Source organism: Kogia breviceps, chromosome 2 (assembly GCF_026419965.1).
Source record: "Kogia breviceps isolate mKogBre1 chromosome 2, mKogBre1 haplotype 1, whole genome shotgun sequence".
NCBI lineage: Eukaryota > Metazoa > Chordata > Mammalia > Artiodactyla > Physeteridae > Kogia > Kogia breviceps.
The window spans coordinates 145,131,929-145,153,613 of record NC_081311.1 but is presented as its reverse complement, the minus strand read 5'-3'; the positions used below and the strand labels follow the sequence as shown (position 1 = coordinate 145,153,613).

Sequence of the window (21,685 nt, the reverse complement as noted above, 5' to 3'; positions counted from 1 at the left end):
CCAGGATAGGAGAGCTGGAGGTGGTAAGAAGTCAGATTCTGGCTATGTTTTCAAGGTAGGGCCAAAAAGATTTGCTGGTAACTGGATGTGGACATAGCAAAAAAAGAGAGGACTCCAAAGATGACTCAAAGTTTCTCACATAAACAATTAGAAAGATGGAACTGCCATTTACCAAAATAGGAAAAACTGTGGGACGAGCAGGTTTTGGTGGGAGGAGGAAGATTCAGGGGCCTTTAGATGGTCTTCTCTAATTATCACTTCTCTGTTAAGACTTCTGACAGGCAATGAATAGCAGAAAACTCTGCTCTCTTTTCAAAGGCCTGGAGTTGCAAATGGCATAGTTATATGCTTTGAAACCAGATAAACAGATTCTAACGAAACATCAAGAAGCCCAATCTCAAAGACCATTCCATCTCTTTTATGAACAAAGGTGACAGAAATACCTACAAATCAGTATCATCTTTGTCAACACTTTTCCTGCAAGTATGGTAGTATCAAGGTGTTAATAAATGGGTAGAGCTACAGATATTATGCAGAATAAAAACAATCAAGGACAGTTTTTATCTTTGATCTTTTCTGCATCTATAGCCCACCAAGCTTAAAAACTGAAAAGTCAATTTAACACCTGGTTAAACAAGAAGCTTTAAGAAGCTAAGAAACCATCTGATAAGAACAGTATTATCTTCTGAAAATTTACTGAGAAGTAACACATGAAGGAGCCACTGTCAGCCAGAGTCCTTTAAAATCTCAGCAACTATGGCCCAGTTGTCAGAAAATTTAAAATAAGCATGCAAGTCCCACAATTAATATAAGTAGGTAAGCAGAATAACATTAATGAGCAAATCAAACAAAACAAAACGTATACATATCTAGTTTCTTCAAGTCTTTATTCCCAAAGAAAAATATTAATAATATTCCAGAAAGAATCTAGGGGGAAATCAGTGAAATTAAATTTAAGCCAAAAAGTCATCAATTTCTTTTACAGAAAACAATAATTATGATCGTCCCTGACAGAAGTAAGGAAATAGAATCTACAACCTTAAAAACCTTAAAATATCAAATATCCTTTGTTTTAATTGCATTATGTTAACAACCACCAAAAAGGCAATTAAAAATATTCAGTTCATGAAATGGTGTAAAGGGCTCAACCCTGGTTGAATGGAAACACAGCCAGCCAACAACAGGTCCATCCTGGTCACTGCATTTGCACATGGAGGATGCTGCCTCATTGAGATGCTGTCCTTACCATCATTTAGAGTAATTTGATTTCTGTTGCTGATTCATAAGCGTACCACTCTTATGACTGGGCTACTATCAGCACACTCTCACTCCTTATTTGTCACTGGTTAAGTGCCCTAGCAGAACCTAATGGATCCTAACAGAGTAGAGATTTAAGAAGCAAACTGTTTAAGTGGGAGACTATAGTGTCTTTTGAAAAATGGGAATCCCCTGCATCAGTCTTAAAAGTCAATATAGAACAAAAAAAAAAGTTAATAGAGCAGTGAGACAGCTCTGGTTGGAATCTTGGTGATGACTGTGTTAATCTGAGAAAGTTCCTTTACCTTGTAAGCTTTCCCATTTCTAAAATGAAGACACCTTATTATGCAGATTAACTGAAGTGTTGTATGTAAAACACTTTTCAGACTGTCTGGCACACAGTATTTCAATAAATATAAGGTATTATTAAAATTAGTAGTAATAATATTAGTAATAATAAATACTCATAGATCTAGCTGCAAAAGAAGAAAGACTATTTAACTTTGGTGATTTCAAAAGAAAACTTCACTTATTTTATTACCTATTAACACCTCCTTAAGAGAAAAGGGCAAATAATAATTATATCCTGTAACTTATATTTATTTATAATCAAAATAGAAAAATTGTGCACTAAGACAGAAATCTCTAAGTAGATACTAAAAGAATAAATAAGGGAACATAACCAAAAGCTTATACAATATAAAATCTTCTCAACAAGGCAAAAACAACCAAAGACATTTTGATATTGACATAAACTTTTACTTTACAAATAATTTTTCAAAATCATACACTGATGAAACTGATAAAAGGCCTCCCCCTCCAGAACATAAGTTCCATTAGTACATGATGACCATGCCTATCTTGTTCACTGCTTTATCCTCAGCACACCACAGGTTCTCAATAAATGGTTGCTTAATGAATAAGACACAGATATTCATAATAACAAATACAAACATACCTAAGTTCATAGAAAACGAGTAAGCTACAACAATGATTAGCATTTTGTTATTTTATGTTACCAAAGCTCACTGTATTAAAAAGATCAATGTAACTCCTGTTAAATTCAGAGGTATTTAAGCAGGCATGTTTTAGAAAAACAATAACAGGAATTCAACTTCTTAAAAAATTAGCTATGCAGAAATAATCAGAAACCACAATTCAATATTCATAGAAAGCTCTAAATAGAGCAAATTTGTTACCAAAAACATGAAATGCTATTGGGAGCACATACGAAACATCACATCAGAGAATAGGACCTTCCTAATTAACACAACTCTCACCTGAATACCACTCTTGGAATATATGACTCAAGTTTAGATATATCACTATCTGACATCTGTAGAAAAAAATCAAGTGCAGAACGAAAGCAACAAAAAAGCTAACCAGAATAGGAAAAGATATAAGCTTTCCCTGTTAGAATTAAATATAAATAAAAGTAAGTCATAGGGTCAAAATTAAGTAAAAGAGTTATAAAATAGTCAAAGACACAGAAAGAATAATTCTTGTAACGCAAGAACCTAATACAGTACCAGTCACAGAGTTGGCACTCAATGAACAATTTGGGAGTAATGACAGGAAACTACTTTTTTTCTGAGTTCCTATAATGAATGTTGTAAAGTTTTGTGATTTACAGATTAAATATTCCCAACTGAGAAAAATGACAACAACAACAAAAAAACCCACAAAATTTAAAATTCTTTGGGTAAGTTAAATAGTAGATGGCAGCAATATAAAATGTATTCATTTCATTTTAATAACCTAATGGTAACTCGATACTGAATCATTTACCAATGAGCAACACCAATTAACTTCTTTTCTTTATTCCAAAAATAAAATGAACATTTATCTTATAAGTTAAATATATAACAATACTCTTTAATTGCACTTAAGCAATAAAATCAACATTGCTTGCCAATAAAAATATTAAAAGAACTCAAAATTTTAAAGAATTGTCCTCAATAACCTTTTAAAAGATTGGGTGCTTTAAATTGATTAACACTGTGGAATTTAAGGGATAATAAACATAGTTTCTAAATGTATGTAAACTTAACATTAACAAAATTATCCAAATTCTAAATAGAAAAAAATCCATTTTCAGTCCAACCATTACCAGTTACCCTTAGACAGCAGGCCTCAGGTTTTCTTCTTTAGGACAAAGCTTCTATTCATTTCATAATTAAATTTGAAATATTTTAGGTAAGAACTCACTAAGAACTATTCTAAAGCACATAATACGATTTTCAGGGCACAAAATAAAAATGGTTCTGAATTTTAATTCATATCTGTTTTACCCAAACATAAAGGAAAAAGTCTGTGACAACTGAAGGATTATTTTCTACCTTACTGAAGAGACATGTTTTAAAATTAAAAACCATGAACAAATCTATCTACAAAATAATTCATTTTTTATATCAAACAGCTGCAGACCCTGTAACTGAAATAATGTATCTAAGCTCACAAATGAAAAGTGTTAGGTATCATTCTTGAAGTGACAGATTAAGTTCCGAATCCAGTTAAAGTAATAGCCATATTTGTAGTTTAACATAAATTAAGACCTTAATTATATTTGTGACTATTTTAAACAAAATAACAAATTCCTTTGTACCTGGCAATGTAATTTGTATCAAAGCCAGGTTCATTTTCCAAACCAATCTATTTCACACTGCAGAAATACTCTGGTATAATGGTATAATGTAATTCTTGTTGTAGAATGTTGAAAGAGTAGATTCACTAAAAGCACAGAAGAGGTTTGAAGATAAATGAAGATGCTATTCATTCAAGGGTAATTTCATCTTAGAACTATATGAAAGATGTTTCGCTCACACGGGGTAGTGTATGGTCTCAAATTTAAGTGCATTTTCAGCTCAAATATAATGCTGCTAGATCGATTATGTTGATACTGTATATCTAATCATGAAGAATTCTAGCCTTTTTCTGTTTAAAAAATAGACTGTCATTTTTTTCATCTTACTGCTATGTCTTTATTGTTCTGTTTAACAGCAATAAATTTTAAAATCCTGCTTACTATTTATTTTTTAAACAGAAAAGTATACGGTTGATACTCTAGCTTGCAACCTCTCAGAACTACAGAAATGTAAATTTCTGCTAAGTTAAATAGATACTTATAGTAGCAAACCATTACCCTGTATAACCATTTTATATTATTTCACTAATTACTAAAAATGACAACTCTAATAGCCACCTAATTCTATTTTGAATATACTTCATTTTCACAAATCTGTAAGATTAATTTAAATGTTGTATATATGCCATACCATTTATGTATTGAGGGATTAATATTAATACTGAGAATTTTTTTAATCTGCTAAATTCTATTTGCACTTTAAATTCACAGTCATCTTTCCTAAAGGTCACATTTTATACATTTAAATCATTCCAGGTGTTATATGCATATATCACCAAAATGCTTTATAATACTTCTGATATAAAAAAGGTAAGGTAATGTAACACATTCAATCTGAAGAATTTAAATTCAGTGATATCAAGGAAACATCTGCAGCCTCTATTTGCTGCTGTTCTGTTTTAGAACACTGAAAAGAATCCACTAAATTCTCTCTATCCCTTAGCTTTCCTTCTCCTAATCCTGAAAGTGAACACGGAAGCCTCATTTTGCAGAAAATGATCAAAGTGGAAGGGATAAACATACTTTAAAAAACTAAAATTTTACACTTATAAAACTTTAAGAAAGTTATATCAATTTTAAAATGTTTTACATAAAATAGTATTCTATTAATTCTCTATTAAAATAAATGTATCGGTGCATTCCCACCTATTGTATTTATATCAGGTTTAAACTGACACTTAGAAACTACATACAACCATAAACAAGTTGTTTAAAGTAGAAAATGTATTAAACCAAACTGAAAATTCAAAATCATCTCCTCTAAAATTCTATAGGTAAGTTGTCCACTGGGACCATCTGAATGACACAACAAGTTTACAACAGCTATAATTTCATAATCACAGTTCTTTCTCCAATGCAACAATTGGCCTGCAGTCCTGAAGGAAAGAGAGATACTCTTTCCTGTTCTTCCCCAATCACTACATTAGGATGTTATCATTTAACTTCAAATTAATATGTCTACCTAAAAAGCATCAATTGTGAAAAGGAAAAAGCAAGGGTCAGCTAACTGCTTATCAGCAGATCTGACATGTTAGTGTCCACGGCCCAGTATTAATGGGGCCTATAAAAATGCTGACATTTTTAATGATTAAAGTTGGGGGAGCATATAGAGAGGCAGGCTCTCAATGGAATAGCTTAAACTATATTTTCCTACTGTTAAAATAGGACTTCGGTCTCCCAGTTTATTTCCTTTTGTACCAATAGTAAATAATTCTTTGGGGTTATATGACTAGATATAATTTTTAAAAAGCAAAACAAAATTTTTTTTATAAAAGCCTGTGTTAATAAAAACCACAAAACCTGAAGGAAAAAAAACAACATATTCAACGGAAAGAATATAGTTTTTTTCTGTTGTGTTCCCTTTCACTTTTAGAGATTAAGTATTTATTCACAAAGGACAGGAAAAAATAAGAATATTATTTCCCTTAACCCGAGCTTAAATGTTATTCTTACTTGAAGTAAAAAATGAAGAAGTAAAAAGTAAGATTACTTTTTCATTCATCATTCTAATAATCATCAGTTTGAGACACTCTCTAAAAAATAAATTCAATAACTAAACTCTTACAATATTTAGATTAAGTCATACAAAAAAGGAAAACAGGTTTCTTTTTAAATTGGCTTCATATATAATAAACAAAAATCCTTTCTAAAACTTACTAGAAGTAACATTTTATTATATAAAGATATTCACAAAATATGTATATAAATCTTTGAAGCAAAAATAGGCACTAATTCAGCATTCAACATCATCTTGTAGTTCTATTGTTTTCACTTTTTTCAAAAGAATTTCCCATTTATTACCTAACTTGAACTTCCTAATAACCCATAACATAGGTAATACTACCTTTACCACATCTCAGAGATCCAAAAGCTGCAACATATCTATCTCTCACATCTTAACATAATCCGTAAATTGTAAGATATAATTTGCTAGGAAACGTCAGAAATGATTTTTGAATTTAATTTTGAATTAAAAATAAAAATTAATTATTTTATTTTTTGGATAAAACTCCAAAGGTCTGTATCACTGGACTGGACTGGTATGCGGCAAAGTGTTACAAGGGTGGACTCTAGACCCAGACTCCCTGGATTTGCATTCCAGCTCTGTCAAGTACTAATTATATAAGTTTGGGCCAATTGCTTAACCTCTCTGCCTCAACTTCCTAATCTGCAAAATGGAAATAATAATGCTACCTACCTCATATGGTGCTTGTGTGTAAGCATTATCTATGATACCTAAAGTACATAGAATAAGACCTAGCACATGGAGTAAGTGCTGTGTAAATTCTAGATTCAGTTATTATTGTTGTTCTTATTAATATTATCTGCAGAATGGGGATTATAACAGCACTGACCTTATACAGTTATTTTAAGGATTAAATGAGTTCATAAGAATTAAGTGCTCAGCACAGTGATGAGCACATAGTAGGCACTCCACCGATGCTGTTGGTGTCTGTTTACCTCCGCAATTTGTGGGCTCTATGACTCTGGCCAGAGCTTTCCTGAGCTTCAGTTTCCACATCTTTAAAATGAGCTTAACAATAGTGCCCTAAACTAGGGTTACGGTAAAGATTGAATGAGATACTGAACATAAAAGCTCTCTCTAGAGTGCCTTAGACAATAAAAGCATTCAATAAATACTCAATTTTAAAACAAACCTTATTTAGTATTATTAAAATAATGGTTTGTTTGAATTCAATCACTCTATATTAACAACTTTTAGTTACGGAATGAAACAATGAATATAAAAATTATTAATGTTCATACAGATTTAAATATGTCCAAAAATAATTCTTACACCTAACATTTATTTTAATTACTTTAGGCATTACAAAGCCTGCAAGCTTCCATTCCTGATGCTGACACTGATTATGTATATTTCTGTCAAAGAATCAGGAAAGAAGGAAATAATAACCAATATTCATTGCATGTTTACAATATGCCAGGTGCTTTTCTAAATGCTTTAATTTTTATATATATTTTACATATTTTTTAACACATTCAGTCTTCATGACACCCAGTAGGATAGCTTCTATTATATCTCCATTTTACAGATGAGGAAACTTGAAACAAAGAGTAATGTTTAATGTATTTGGAACAGAGACCAACCACCCATTTCATTTGTGGAATCTGCTATAAAAGACAACATATACTGAATCAGTAAAGACATAAACTTCTTGAAGAAAAATCAAATGAAACATTTTCTGCAGAAAACTTTGAAGTCCATATGCATTTGCTCATACAGTATTTCTGGACATGTGCTGCCCAATACAAGAGCCACCAGCTACATAAAGAGTACTTGAAATGTGGTTGGCAGAAATTGAGATGTGCTGTGTGAAATACACAACAGATTTTGAACATAATATTTAAAAAAACAAAAAAATCACATTAATAAATTTTATACTGATTACATGTTAAAATAATATTTGATAATATTAAATAAAATATATTATTAAAATTAATTTCACCTGTTTCTTTTTACTTCTTTTACTGGGGCTACTACAAAATTTTAAATTACATATGTGGGCAACATTATATACATTATATATCTACTGGACAGTTGATTTAGGTTTAGGGGATGAGAGGATAGTGACAGAGAATTGTTATCAAAATTCTTTCACCAACCATTACAAGCTTCAAAGTGGAAGTAATATTATGAAATAGAAGATTTCTCTCCCCCATGTTTGTCTATGTAAACCTTGCCATATATATGTGTGTGTATATATATATTTATACACACACACACACACACACACACACACTGCTCATGAGAACCAGAGGAACACGCTACTCTAATACTTCAAAATATTCAACATACAAGATTATTTTATGACTAGGCAAACACTTCAGGTAATACCAATACTTTGTGGATGAAAGAAGGAAAGCAAAAAAAAATTTATTTTCTTTTAAAATGAAATCATAAAACTTCCTTCAACCAAAAAAAAAAAAAAGAAAAAAAAAAGAAAATCTAACCACTTAGTTCCAGGAATATAATAAATGCCAATTCTATGTGGTAAGTAAAATTTAAATTTCCTGATGGCTTAATTGGCAGACTACTGAAATATCTGATGCTTGATATCTGATATCTTCTAGAAAATATCCAGTTTATGGATAGCCATCACATTGTTTTGATCAATTTTATACATTTAACTGATTCTTCTAAACGGATACTGGTCCACTACATAGAAGAAAATTACTCCATAAAGTTTACATCAGATATCTGGAAAAGTCACATTTATAGTCATGGCTACTATCAGCTGTCGAGTCAAAGAATATTGAAGAAAACCAAGAATTTTTAATATATGCTGGTTAATTTATCATCTAAGTGACATACGTAGGATAACAAAAAAAACTAAAACAGTTATGCAAAATTCTGCATTTTAAAAGGTTCTTATTTTCTGGTTTTAATTGCAACTGTGATTTGAGATGCCATAGTGAGAAAGCAAATTAATAAGAACCATAAAAACAGAATTACTAGATATGGTACACACTAAGATTTTTTTCTTTCCTTCCCCAGATTATTTAAAATGTTAATTTTTTTAAACAGTAATAGAATGATATCTTGGTTTGTGCTGAAAACTAGTTAAACCATCTTTTCTAGGGTTTCTCAACATTGACACCATTTACATTTGGGGCTGGATAATTCTTTCTGTGGAGGGACTGTCTCGTGCACTGTTTCACAGCATCCCTGGTGTCTACCCAATAGATGCCAAAAGCAGTCTCCCTAGCAGTTGTGACAATCAAAAATGTCTAAACACTGTCAAATGTCCTCTTTAGGGTAGTAATCCTCCCTCAGTTAAGAACTACTGGTCTATTCCTACCCAAAATACAAATGGGACCTAATGAAACTTAAAAGCTTTTGCACAGTAAAGGAAACCATAAACAAGATGGAAAGACAACCCTCAGAATGGGAGAAAATATGTGCAAACAAAGCAACTGACAAAGGATTAATCTCCAAAATATGCAAGCAGCTCATGCAGCTCCATATCAAAAAAACGAACAACCCAATCCAATGATGGGCAGAAGACCTAAACAGACATTTCTCCAAAGAAGACATACAGATTGCCAACAGGCACATGAAAAGATGCTCAGCATCGCTAATCATTAGAGAAATGCAAATCAAAACTACAATGAGGTATTCACCTCACACCAGTCAGAATGGCCATCATCAAAAAATCTACAAATCATAAATGCTGGAGAGCGTGTGGAGAAAAGGGAACCCTCTTGCACTGTTGCTGGGAATGTAAATTGATACAGCCACTATGGAGAACAGTATGGAGGTTCCTTAAAAAACTAAAAATAGAACTACCATACGACCCAGCAATCCCACTACTGGGCATATACCCTGAGAAAACCATAATTCAAAAAGAGTCATGTACCACAATGTTCATTGCAGCTCTATTTACAATAGTCAGGACATGGAAGCAACCTAAGTGTCCTATGACAGATGAATGGATAAAGAAGATGTGGCACATATATATACAATGGAATATTACTCAGCCATAAAAAGAAATGAAATTGAGTTATTTGTAATGAGGTGGATGGACCTAGAGTCTGTCATACAGAGTGAAGTAAGTCAGAAAGAGAAAAAAAAAAAAAGGTCATGAAGAACCTAGAAGCAGGACGGGAATAAAGACGCAGACCTACTAGAGAATGGACTTGAGGACACAGGGAGGGGGAAGGGTAATAAGCTGGGACAAAGTGAGAGAGTGTCATGGATATATATACACTACCAAATGTAAAACCGATAGCTGGTGGGAAGCAGCCGCATAGCACAGGGAGATCAGCTCGGTGTTTTGTGACCACCTAGAGGGGTGGAATACGGAGGGTGGGAGAGAGGGAGACGCAAGAGAGAAGAGATATGGGGATATATGTATATGTATAGCTGATTCACTTTGTTATAAAGTAGAAACTAACACACCACTGTAAAGCAATTATACTCCAATAAAGATGTTAAAAAAAGAAAAAAATTCACTGTGCCCTGAAGCTATCTTTTCAAAAGTATAAAGATTGAAGACACTATTTCACACACAGCAAATAATTTACTTGTGCTATCAGTTATCAAGCAAGATTGCTTCTACCACACTTATAAACCCTTCATTCAACAAATATTTACTGAGTACATTTTATAAGCTAGGCACTGTGTCATTAGTATTTGAAAACTAAACTTAAATTTCAACTTCCTTATCCCCCCTGCCAAAAAGGCAGTATAAAGTCCATATTTATTAAATATAACCAACTAAGAAGTTCTGCCTCTCAAAGATTACCGTAAGAAAGAAAATACACTAGTTATAGTACTAGTGCCTAAAGATAAAATATAGGTAAGTAAATAAAATAAACAAAATTTATATTCTTGGTAAAAATATATAAATCTTCTAAAAGAAAGAAACTTAAAAAAGCTCATATTCATACAAATAAATTATTGTCCAAACACATTTCTTTCTATCTTTTCCTTCTTTCCCTGCCTTAAACAAAATTAAAATGTACTGAATGACATACTATGTATCAGACAGTTATTAAGCCCAGATGATATCAAGTTGAATTTTAAAAAAACAAGATGACCAAGTACCTAGCATCATGCCCTAGAATGCAGCAAAGCAGTCCCTCTTCTTCCTTTTCTTTCTGTCCTCAAGAAGCTCACAGTCTCATCTCCAACAAATGTCATATCTTAGATTTCTCTTTTAAGTTATCTTTTAGGTGCTACACAATAAAATCCTCTTTGTGATTCAAACTATGTAAGCTAACCAAATGGCAACTAAATATGTAAAATGTTTCAATAATTATAATTCCATAATCTACATAAACATTTCTCTTTTTTTTAAGGCAAACAATTCCCAAGTAACCTATTCTTCCTATAGGGCAGTTTAAAGTTTACAGGGCCACTAATCTTTTGGATTACACAACTGTGATATACAACTTGAAGAGATTATATTCAGTAAGTGGTCTGGGGATAACAGACACTAATGTAATCGATAAATATATAAGGAATGGCTGGAGAAGAATATTTTTGCTTCATGATTACCAAATGGATTAAGGCTAGAATGAGAAGAATGAGAGAATGATGCTTAAAAATATGTAGTGAATAAATCTTTACAAATAAGTTAGAAAATAGTTTTGTGCCTATAAATGAACATATTACCCCAAATAATCAATACATCATATCTAGCCAAAAGCAAAACAGCAAGTAAAGAAAATGCACCTACAACGTAAGTGATGTTTATAAAAAGAATGAATAATGAAGATTTTTATGTTCATTTTACATACTGACAATTATCTGAATAATATTACATAATAAAATTATACTTCACAAAGAGATGTTATATTGATAATGATAAATCACAAAAAATTCTAAACATACAGTATCAAACTGGAGAGGAAAAAAAATTTGGAACTCAAAATTTTTAAAATTACATTATTTACATACCTGCACAGCAAGAGAAGCTGCATTGTCAGAAAGCAAAATTTGCTCCCCTGTTTAAATACAATGAAAGGTCTGAGTCAAAAGCATAACTGCTAAACAAGTAAAATACATTTATAAGTGTTTTTATTTTAAAAAACTATTCCTATTTCTAAAAAGAAAATGTAATCATGAAGTTCTATATCAATGCTGTTGTGTCTGTCTATATGTCTATATCAATGTGTGATTATAATTTTGATTAAATTATCATAGTATGTAAATAACAATGAAACAAAACTATTTACTCTGAAACTATTTGATCACTTATTGTATTTTATCAACAATTTCCTCTAAAACTAATTGATCACTTACTGTATTTTATCAACAATATGTAATGAAAATCACTCACAAACAAATTCGTTTTCCAAGTTTTCAAGAAACATTCCTCTTCTTTTCATTAAAATTCAGTAAAACAGTACCTCTACTCAAACCTTTCTAGTTAAAAGTAAAAGCATTCAAAGTCATATAAAACCAGCTTACAGTTAATATTACACAGTGTGTCTAGGTCTGTCACACAAAAGAAAGATGACAAGTTCGCTGCAATAAAAATTCCATGCTTAGAAGACTAGGGCTGCTGCCTATTAGTCTTCATTACTTTGCAGTCTTCTGACAACTGTAGCAGGCTGCTGAGCCCCAAATGGGGTCCATAATGTGACCTGATGATATATGAAGAGCTGCTAAAGGGAGCCTGAACCATCCTAGCCTATACATTTTAACAGTTCCTTTCTACTGAGAGCCCACTTTACCACAGGACTTCAAAAATCTGCTGTGTCAGCTATTGGCACAGTAAATCTGCCAACTGCTCCTGCAACCACATCATTTTACACTGCCTACAGCAGCCAATATAATGAGTCAATAATAAACTAAGGACCTTATAGGCCATGAATAGTTGGTTTACACTGGCAGATATAAATTTAGGTAAAATCTCCTAGACAGATTATACAAGGGAATCCCTTCTTTATGTTTTATGTTCTCTTTGCAAAGGATTATATTATTGAAGGGTGTTTTTGGTAATAAATATATTTTGATACAAAGCCATTTTTTACTGAGAACAAGTACCTACCTTTCAGCTGCTGATATAATGTAGCATTTTCAGGCCAAGGTTCTGCAGCTGTGGAAACACAACAGTGATAATTAGGCACATAGGGCAAAAACATATCAATAACCAACCAAATTAATAATCACATACATTTGCCTAGAGCATTTAAAGTCAATTGTCAAGGATATCTTAAATATTGCAACTAGTCACACTACTTTAGATTCTATGGGAACCTATATAAGCAAGTTAGATAATTTCTTTTAAGTGAATGTTTCGTGGCAGTTTCATTTTTTATGGGGAGGTGGAAGACATCTTGCCCAATCAAAAGGGAAAATTTTAAAAATAAAACAGCCTAAATGCTACTATTCCTTTAGCCTCCTTCAAACACAGACATATCCAAAATATTACTCATGCATATAAAAAGATACTGAATTTCAGTTCACTATCAAAAAGAAAAATAGTGAAGCAATATTTATATTTTACTGTAAACTTTTAAAGAAGTAAATTTTCAAAAGACAACACTGTATGAAAGAATCAAATTCATCTGTATCAGGCTGTGCATCTTTCCTCATAAGCTGGTAGTATTTAGACAGAGGAATCCTGTTGTTGTCTACATTTCATTGCCTTGACCTCACCAATACCATCTCACAAAAACAAAGGGAAGTAACATGATGAAGTAGTTAAGTACCTACAATGTGAAATAGAGCTGCTAAAGCTAATTTTAGGCCTGAAGCCAGGCTTGACCTTGACTCAATCTCTCATCCAGAGAAGACTCCAACTACAAAGAGAATATTAGCAACCTACCAGTTGTTGGAAAAAGCACTAGATTTGAATTTGTCTAATCAACTGCACTTAAGAAGCAATGCCTCCACTGACAGAATATACAGTATATCATTTGTTGAATTCTTCTTTGTAAAAGGCATAAAACATCAGAATCACCAATTCTAACACTCTATTTGCTGTCAGCAAGAAAGTCAAATATGAAATTTGATAATAATTGGTATTTTTCTTACTGTGTTTAAATTAATACAGTCTCTGTGACACAGTAAGAAATTATTTTTTTAATATATACTTCCAGCTGTTTTTTTAAAAAAGAAATTTATACACATGAAGCATTATTTTCTTAAGACTGATCATTTAAGATGCACTAAAACAGTCAGGAGTGGGAGGGAGGGGTGGACGCCTTAATTTCCTTTTACTTCCACTTTAGAATGAAAAGAAGAAAATTGTAATATTATTGTAAATTATAAATTTTGGTTTGGTCTGAGCTACACAAAATTAAACTCATACTTAGGGATAATACATGAAGTTAACAAGCAAATAGTGGACCATACACAGTTTTGCACACTTAACCACAGTCTTACAGACCTCCCTTGACCTACCACGGGTTTACATCCCGATAAACCCACTGTAAGTTGAAAATGCATTTAATATACCTCACCTAACAAACATCATAGCCTAGTCCAGCCCACATTAAACGTGCTGAAAACACTTACATTAGCTTACAGTTGGCCAAAATCTAACACAAAGCCTGTTTTATAATAAAGTGTTGAATATCTCATGTAATTTATGGAACACTGTACTGAAAGTGAAAAACAGGGTGGTTTTATGGGTACAGAATCGTGGTAAGCGTATCAGTTGTTCACCCTCTAGATTTTGTGATTTCGTGGCTGACTGGGAGCTGTGACTCCCTGCTGCTGCCCAGCATCAAGAGTACCTAGTTAACATATCGCTAGCCCAAGCAAAGATCAAAATTCACAATTTGAAATAGTTTCTACTGAATGCGTATCGCTTTTGCTTTATCATAAAGTCGAAAAATCGTAAGTCAAACCGTTGTAAGTTAGGGACTGTCTATATACATATACGTAAAGGCTACTGAATTTCAACTCACATACCAAAACGGCAATGCAACTAAATATTACTATATGTTACTGTAAACTTTTTAACAAAGTAAAATTTCAATAAGAACCCAATTAACCTGTGTAACAGTTTTAAAAATAAAAGTCAGGGAAACAAAAACAAGGTGACATCAGCAATTTACTAAAGAATAACCTTTTAGGATAAACTGTATGATCAGCACACCTACACATCTATATAAGAAACAAGTGCTTCCCTGGTGGCGCAGTGGTTGAGAGTCCACCTGCCGATGCAGGGGACACGGGTTTGTGCCCCGGTCTGGGAAGATCCCACATGCTGCGGAGTGGCTAGGCCCGTGCTCCACAATGGGAGAGGCCACAACAGTGAGAAGCCCGCATACCGCAAAAAAAAAAAAAAAGAAAAAAGAAAAAAAAGAAACAATACAACGAGGTTCATTCATTATAAGAGTCTACATCATCAGACTCAATTATATGCATTATATTAATCTTATTAAAGAAAGCAATAAGGCATAGGAATAAAATTTACAAAAGTCCCAAAGACTTTGAAATTAAGTTCCTTGAGGGCACAAATGTGTCATATGCATCTGTGTATGCCACACTGTGCCATGTTTTGTGTGCAGTTCGTGATCATTAATTGTGCATGGAAAGAAAGAAACCTACCAGTCAATCCCCTAAACATTCTGGCTAATCAAAGTTTTACTGAACTTAATTATCAACTATGTTAAAGTTATAGGGTGCTCTAATTAAATATTCTGGTAATTTTAACTTTTGGTTAGCTATTTTGTGTACATATTAGACATGAATTACAAATTTTCAAAACAATGAAAAACATACATTTAGCATTAAATATATGCTGAATATAATTTAAGTGTTCTTTGATAAATCAGAAGCTACATCACTACTCAGCAGTATCAGAGTTCTCTGTTATTAAGAACCTAAAGCTGGAAATGGGGATGACAGAGTATATTTTCCTTGCTCCAATATACAAACTATGTTCCAACTCAGGAATTATTATTGAAAGTAAATTCTCAGAAAGTAACTCTGCCAAAACATTTGATGGTATCTTCACAAACAGAACCTATCATTTAAAAAGAGAAAGCAAGTTGGCTAATATAAACCTATATAACCATGCTATTTTAGCAGCTTGGAATTCCAGTATACCCATAGTCCAGGAGGCAAGAAATAGCAGAGTATGCAGGGATAAAACATTTTCATCTCTTACTAGTTTTACTTTAGTCACCCTAAAACGTTTTAGACCACAGACTAATTCAATAATGAATAAAATTTCATGACTCACCTATCCTATTTTCAATTTCTACCACCAAAATCTCTCCCTGATGTGAAGAGCCTTTTTAAACCTGCCTTAGGGAAGGGCCAGCCTTAGAATAAATATAGAAGGTGAGACTAAACGTTTCTGAAAAGGAGACTGATAGAAAATGAGGAATGAGAGATAACGTTGTCCAACACTGTCAAGGTGCCAGTTACTGGTATTATTTGCATATCAAAAGTAATTTTTAGGGCTTCCCTGGTGGTGCAGTGGTTGAGAGTCCGTCTGCCGATGCGGGGGACACAGGTTCGTGCCCCGGTCCGGGAAGATCCCACATGCCGCGGAGCGGCTGGGCCCGTGAGCCATGGCCGCTGAGCCTGCCCGTCCGGAGCCTGTGCTCCGCAACGGGAGAGGCCACAGCGGTGAGGGGCCCACGTACAGCAAAACAAAACCAAAAAAAAGTAATTTTTATGCCACACACATCAAGTTTGTGTGGCTCTTGGAATAAAGATCGACTTGGCCTTACACATCACCCTCTCTCCCTCTCTGGCCTCATCATTCCTCTCCACCCACTCTATACACCAGCACCAATGGCCTTCACCCAGTTTCTCAATGCATCACATTCCTTCCTGCCCCACAGATGCATTTAAGCTGTTTCCTCTACCCTGGAGCTATCTTCCCCTCCTTTCATGTCCTTACATCTCAGCAAAAACATCACTTCCTCAGGTTGGGCCAGCTTCATGGACTTATAACCTGAACAGCTTGCACAGGGCCCATACTTAGAAGGGCTCCACGGGTGGTTTTATGTTCTGCTGTGCCAGTCTTGAGGCCCCTGTTCTTTTAAACAGGGGCCTCATATTTTCATTTTGCATTGGGCCCTACAAATTATGTAGCTGGTCCTGTCCTCAGGGAAGACTTCAGTGACCTCTGGAATAGTTCAAATCCTCTCTGTTTCAAGCTTGAATAAGATGCACACTTCTTTGTACCACTTATCACAGTCAACATTTTTACAGGGATTTGAGGACTACTTGCTTACCTCCCCCACTAGAAAATAAGCACATGAATCCAGTGTTCATGTCTGATTTTTGCTTACCACTTCATTCCTAGAACCTAGCACCAAACAGGCAATCAGTAAATGCTGGTTGAATAAATGTTTGTGTTTACTATTACTACTATCATTATTATGATTCTGTACTGTTTAGGCTAAGAATGAAGCAGGGAAGATAAGAAAACTACACAACCTGGCCAAAAAAAAAGGGAAACTTTTACCCAGAGAACTCCAATACTACAACCAATAACACAACTATAAAAATATTAAACAGCTGCCTGAAATAGTTGGCAGAATCTAATCCTGTAAACTTACCTATGCACTGACCCTAAAACTGGAAATCTGTTTCTATGTTTTATACCAAATATACAGTTTTCACTGGATAGTACTGTTGAAATGCTCCTAAGACCAACACAAGGCCCTCAACCATCTGACAAGTCATCTCACTATTCCCCTTTCCATATTCTTTAACTCTAACATAGGGATTATCACTTTTGAAAATCTCATGTCCCCATCAATAAAATACTTGAGTATGCAGACCCAAATAGATTTGGAAATCATATGGCTGGTACTCCAAAGCTAATAAATCATGCACATTATAAAACATACACTAAAAAAGAAAACAGTTAAATAATAAATTGAAACCTAAGTTCCAATATTTTCTTCCTGTACTTCAAAGGATTGTCCTGCATAAAACAGGGTATATATATATACCTCACCCCACCTTGGAAAACACTGTTCTAATTAAATAACTACTTATTTGAAGTTTCAGCAGGGAACCCAGCCATTCACATACCCTTGAACAAAGAAGAGTCCTCCTCTATTCTAATGAAATCACCTTTTCTGACCATGAAAAAAGCTTGGAAAGAACACAGACAAATTAATTGGAGGAGTGGGGAATACCTGCCTACCCATCTACCTAATAATAGGACCCTTGTATCCTACCAGAGTACTTAAAATTTCCCCCATATACTTCATACTTCCTCACCTTAGTGACTTTGCTCAAATTGTTCCCCTCTGTCCAGAATATTCCTTCCCCACCACATACCCAAATACTACACCTTTATCAAGTTGAAGCTTAAAATGCTACCTCTATCAAGAAGGCTTCTGTAACTAAACAAATCTAATTTCTCCTTTATCTATACTGCTCATAGCAGTTTGTACTTGTCTTATATCATATATTGCTTTCTTCTCTATTCTATTATTATGTCAATATCTTATCTCCATTTCTAGGCAGTAAGTTCCTAGAATGTGAAAATTCCTATGGTCCTGAGATTATTTATTGAAGACTAGGCTTCTCAATTGCTCTGAACGTGAATATGGCATTTATAATAATATGTACAATACATGCCAAAATATGAAATTCAAATTAAGCAATATTTAAATTTTTTTGGTCTAAGTATCATTTAAAACTAATCTTTATCACAAGAGTTCCAAAGTAAAACTACCCACCTCTCAGAAATTAATTCTTTCACAATCAGAAACTACTATATCATTTTCATACCAAAGCAATAACTTACTTCAAGATACTCTTAGTGACCTATATTAATTCATTCTTGAAAATTAGAATGACTTCTTGTTCCCTAGCAAAAGGCCCATGAAAGTGTTTATCATTTTTATAAAGAAGAAATATATTCCTATTTTACAGGTATAAATAAAAAACATCTAGAAATAAAGCAAATATCAGAACACCGCATAACTTTCTATGCAAATAACACTATTAAAGGTCTTTTAACCCCTTTATCCTTTACTTTCTTTCCAATTTTGCCCAGGTAAAACCGCCCTGAGTATTTTACACTAGTGTCTCTTTTACCAGGAGCAAAGGTGATTCCTCTTAAAGCCTCAGCCTTTAGTGATGATAGCTTTTTTTATGCAGAGGAATGTTTTTAAATTTTTCAAAGACATTTTCTACCTCCCATAAGTATTTATGTTGGAGGAGAATAAAGCTTAGAAAGAGAGAGAATACATACTTTTGGACTTTTGGAAGCAGTAATATAAAATAAACAATGCATAAGTAAATAAATTTGGGCTAGAAATACACACATGATAAAGCAAAACCCATAGGCCCCCAAAATACTTGATTCTCATTTAATTATCTTTAAGGTACCTATTATTTTTAAGATTTATCAACCAATATAACAAAAACATCAATATCCTTTACTACAAATCCATTGCAATTTTTAGAGAAATGACTACTGGCCAACAAATTCACATATGTATATACCTAGGTTTCTTTTTTTTTTTTTTTTTTTTTGCGGTATGCGGGCCTCTCACTGTTGTGGCCTCTCCCGTTGCGGAGCACAGGCTCCGGACGCGCAGGCCTAGCGGCGATGGCTCACGGGCTTAGTTGCTCCGCGGCATGTGGGATCTTCCCGGACCAGGGCACGAACCCGTGTCTCCTGCATCGGCAGGCGGATTCTCAACCACTGCGCCACCAGGGAAGCCCTACCTAGGTTTCTTAAAGACTCCATTTTACCTGCAGTATTCTCTATAGTATCAAGTTGGGTGATAAGTCATTCTGGTGTCAAATAATCTATCTACTCCATTCAATTCAGGGTACTTCACAGTACGAAAGTGCTATGACCTAATACACAAGTCTAATTCTAAAGTCCATCTCTTGATGATCTAATCTAAAAGGACAAGAGAAGGGCCATAAAAAGATGCCCTCTGTTGTCGGGTTTTGTTTTTTTTTTTTAATTCTTCATTCTTAATGTACAACATGACTCCTCTGGCATATGAATGTAGGTGAAGACATAATTTGTAGGATAATAGGCACTAATATTACATGCCGCTTCAGTACTGTCATATTTCCAATCCATCAAATTGATTAATGCTATAATAACTGTATACAAACCTATCATTTGTGCACTAATGAAGTCAAACCCAGTTTATCCTTAGGCAACTAGATTCCAAAAGCTCATAGATGTCATCTCTTCCACTTCCAAAGACTATTTAGACAGTCTAAAGGAATAAGAAACGCATGCAACCTATCTCCAAATTTGGATGTCGTTCTGCCAAAGGTGTAAATGCAAATATGACTAATATAACAAAATGCTCAAAGAACATTTGACAGCTCTTAAACATGGACAAGTTACTGCAAGACACACAGAGAAAAGAAGGAAATAAATTTACTGTTTGACATAAATACTATACTGATGATCTCAGTGATATCAACATAGACACTAAGTTCAACACCTGTCAAGTTTTACACAGTTATGATATGAAGCCTTCATTTAAAATAGATTTAAAAAAAAAAAAAAATAGATTTTTAAGATGTTTAGAGTTAAAATATGAGGACATGTGACTTTATCAAAGCTAGAATTTTAAGAGCTATATATTAGATTCAACAAGTCAGCCTGCAAACTATAGTACAATTCAAAGATAACACTATATCCCAGATAATACTGATCATGAAATGATTAAATAACGATATCCTTGAGGTACTGTCTCATAGGGGATGTTTAATGATACTACATAGGATATGTAAGTAGGACGTGACTCTTCACACAATAAGAGTTTAAAATCATTCTCAGACTTCCCTGGTGGTGCAGTGGTTAAGAATCCACCTGCCAATGCAGGGAACATGGGTTTGAGCCCTGGTCCGGGAAGATCCCACATGCCGCGGAGCAACTAAGCCCACGCTCCACAACTACTGAGCCTGTGCTCTAGAGCCCAGGAGCCACAACTACTGAGCCCACGTGACACAACTACTGAAGCCCACGCGCCTGAAGTCCGTGCTCTGCAACAAAGTGAAGCCAACGCAGTGAGAAGCCCGAGCAACGCATCGAAGAGTAGCCCCCGCTGGCTGCAACTAGAGAAAGATCGAGCACAGCAACGAAGACCCAACGCAGCCAAAAATAAATAAATAAATTTATTTTTTTTAAAAAAATCCTCCCATCACCTCAACAGTTGGAGATCAATGTTCATGTCAGAAAGTGGCTCATGTATCATACAACCCAGGGAATATACCCAATAGTTTATAATAACTATAGATGGAATATAACCTTTAAAAATTGTGAATCACTATATTGTACACTTATAACTTATACAATATTGTACATCAACTATACTTCAATTTTTAAAAAATTTAAAGAAAGTGGCTCATGTTAGAGAATGGAGAGGTGTAGTGCCATGCTGTCATTTCCATAAACTTAAAATAGTTCCAATACTTAAAACACTGACAGGTAGTATTTTGTAACAGTGGTAAGGCTACTCTCTTAGTCCACTTGGGCTACTATAACAAAATACCACAGATTGGGTGGCTTATAAACAACAGAAATTTGTTTCTCACAGTTCTGGAAGCTCAAAGTGCAACATCAGGGTGCCAACATGGTTGCGTTCTGGTAGGAGACCTCTTCCAGGTCACTGACTGCGGACTTCTTGCTGGGTCTTCACGTGGTGGAAGGGGCTAGGGAGCTCTCTGGGATCTCTTGGCACTAATTCCAATCATGAGGGCTCTGCCCTCATTACCTAATCACCTCCCAACGGTCCCCACCTTCTAATACCATCACCTTGGGATTAGGGTTTCAATGCATAAATGTGGAGGGGACACAAACATTCAGATCATAGGAGCCACTTAAAAAATATACTGCAAGG

General features: G+C 34.1%; 1 protein-coding gene across 1 annotated transcript in view; it reads right to left on the bottom strand.

The window, feature by feature from the left end:
• Positions 1 to 21,685, bottom strand: part of MTX2 (metaxin 2) — a 60,422-nt gene that overhangs the window by 25,738 nt on the left and 12,999 nt on the right. The window contains exons 2-3 of the mRNA XM_059052975.2: positions 12,922 to 12,969; positions 11,826 to 11,872 (exon numbers count right to left, since the gene is read on the bottom strand). Coding sequence (XP_058908958.1) covers positions 11,826 to 11,872; positions 12,922 to 12,969 — 95 coding nt within the window. The remainder of the gene's footprint in view (positions 1 to 11,825; positions 11,873 to 12,921; positions 12,970 to 21,685) is intronic.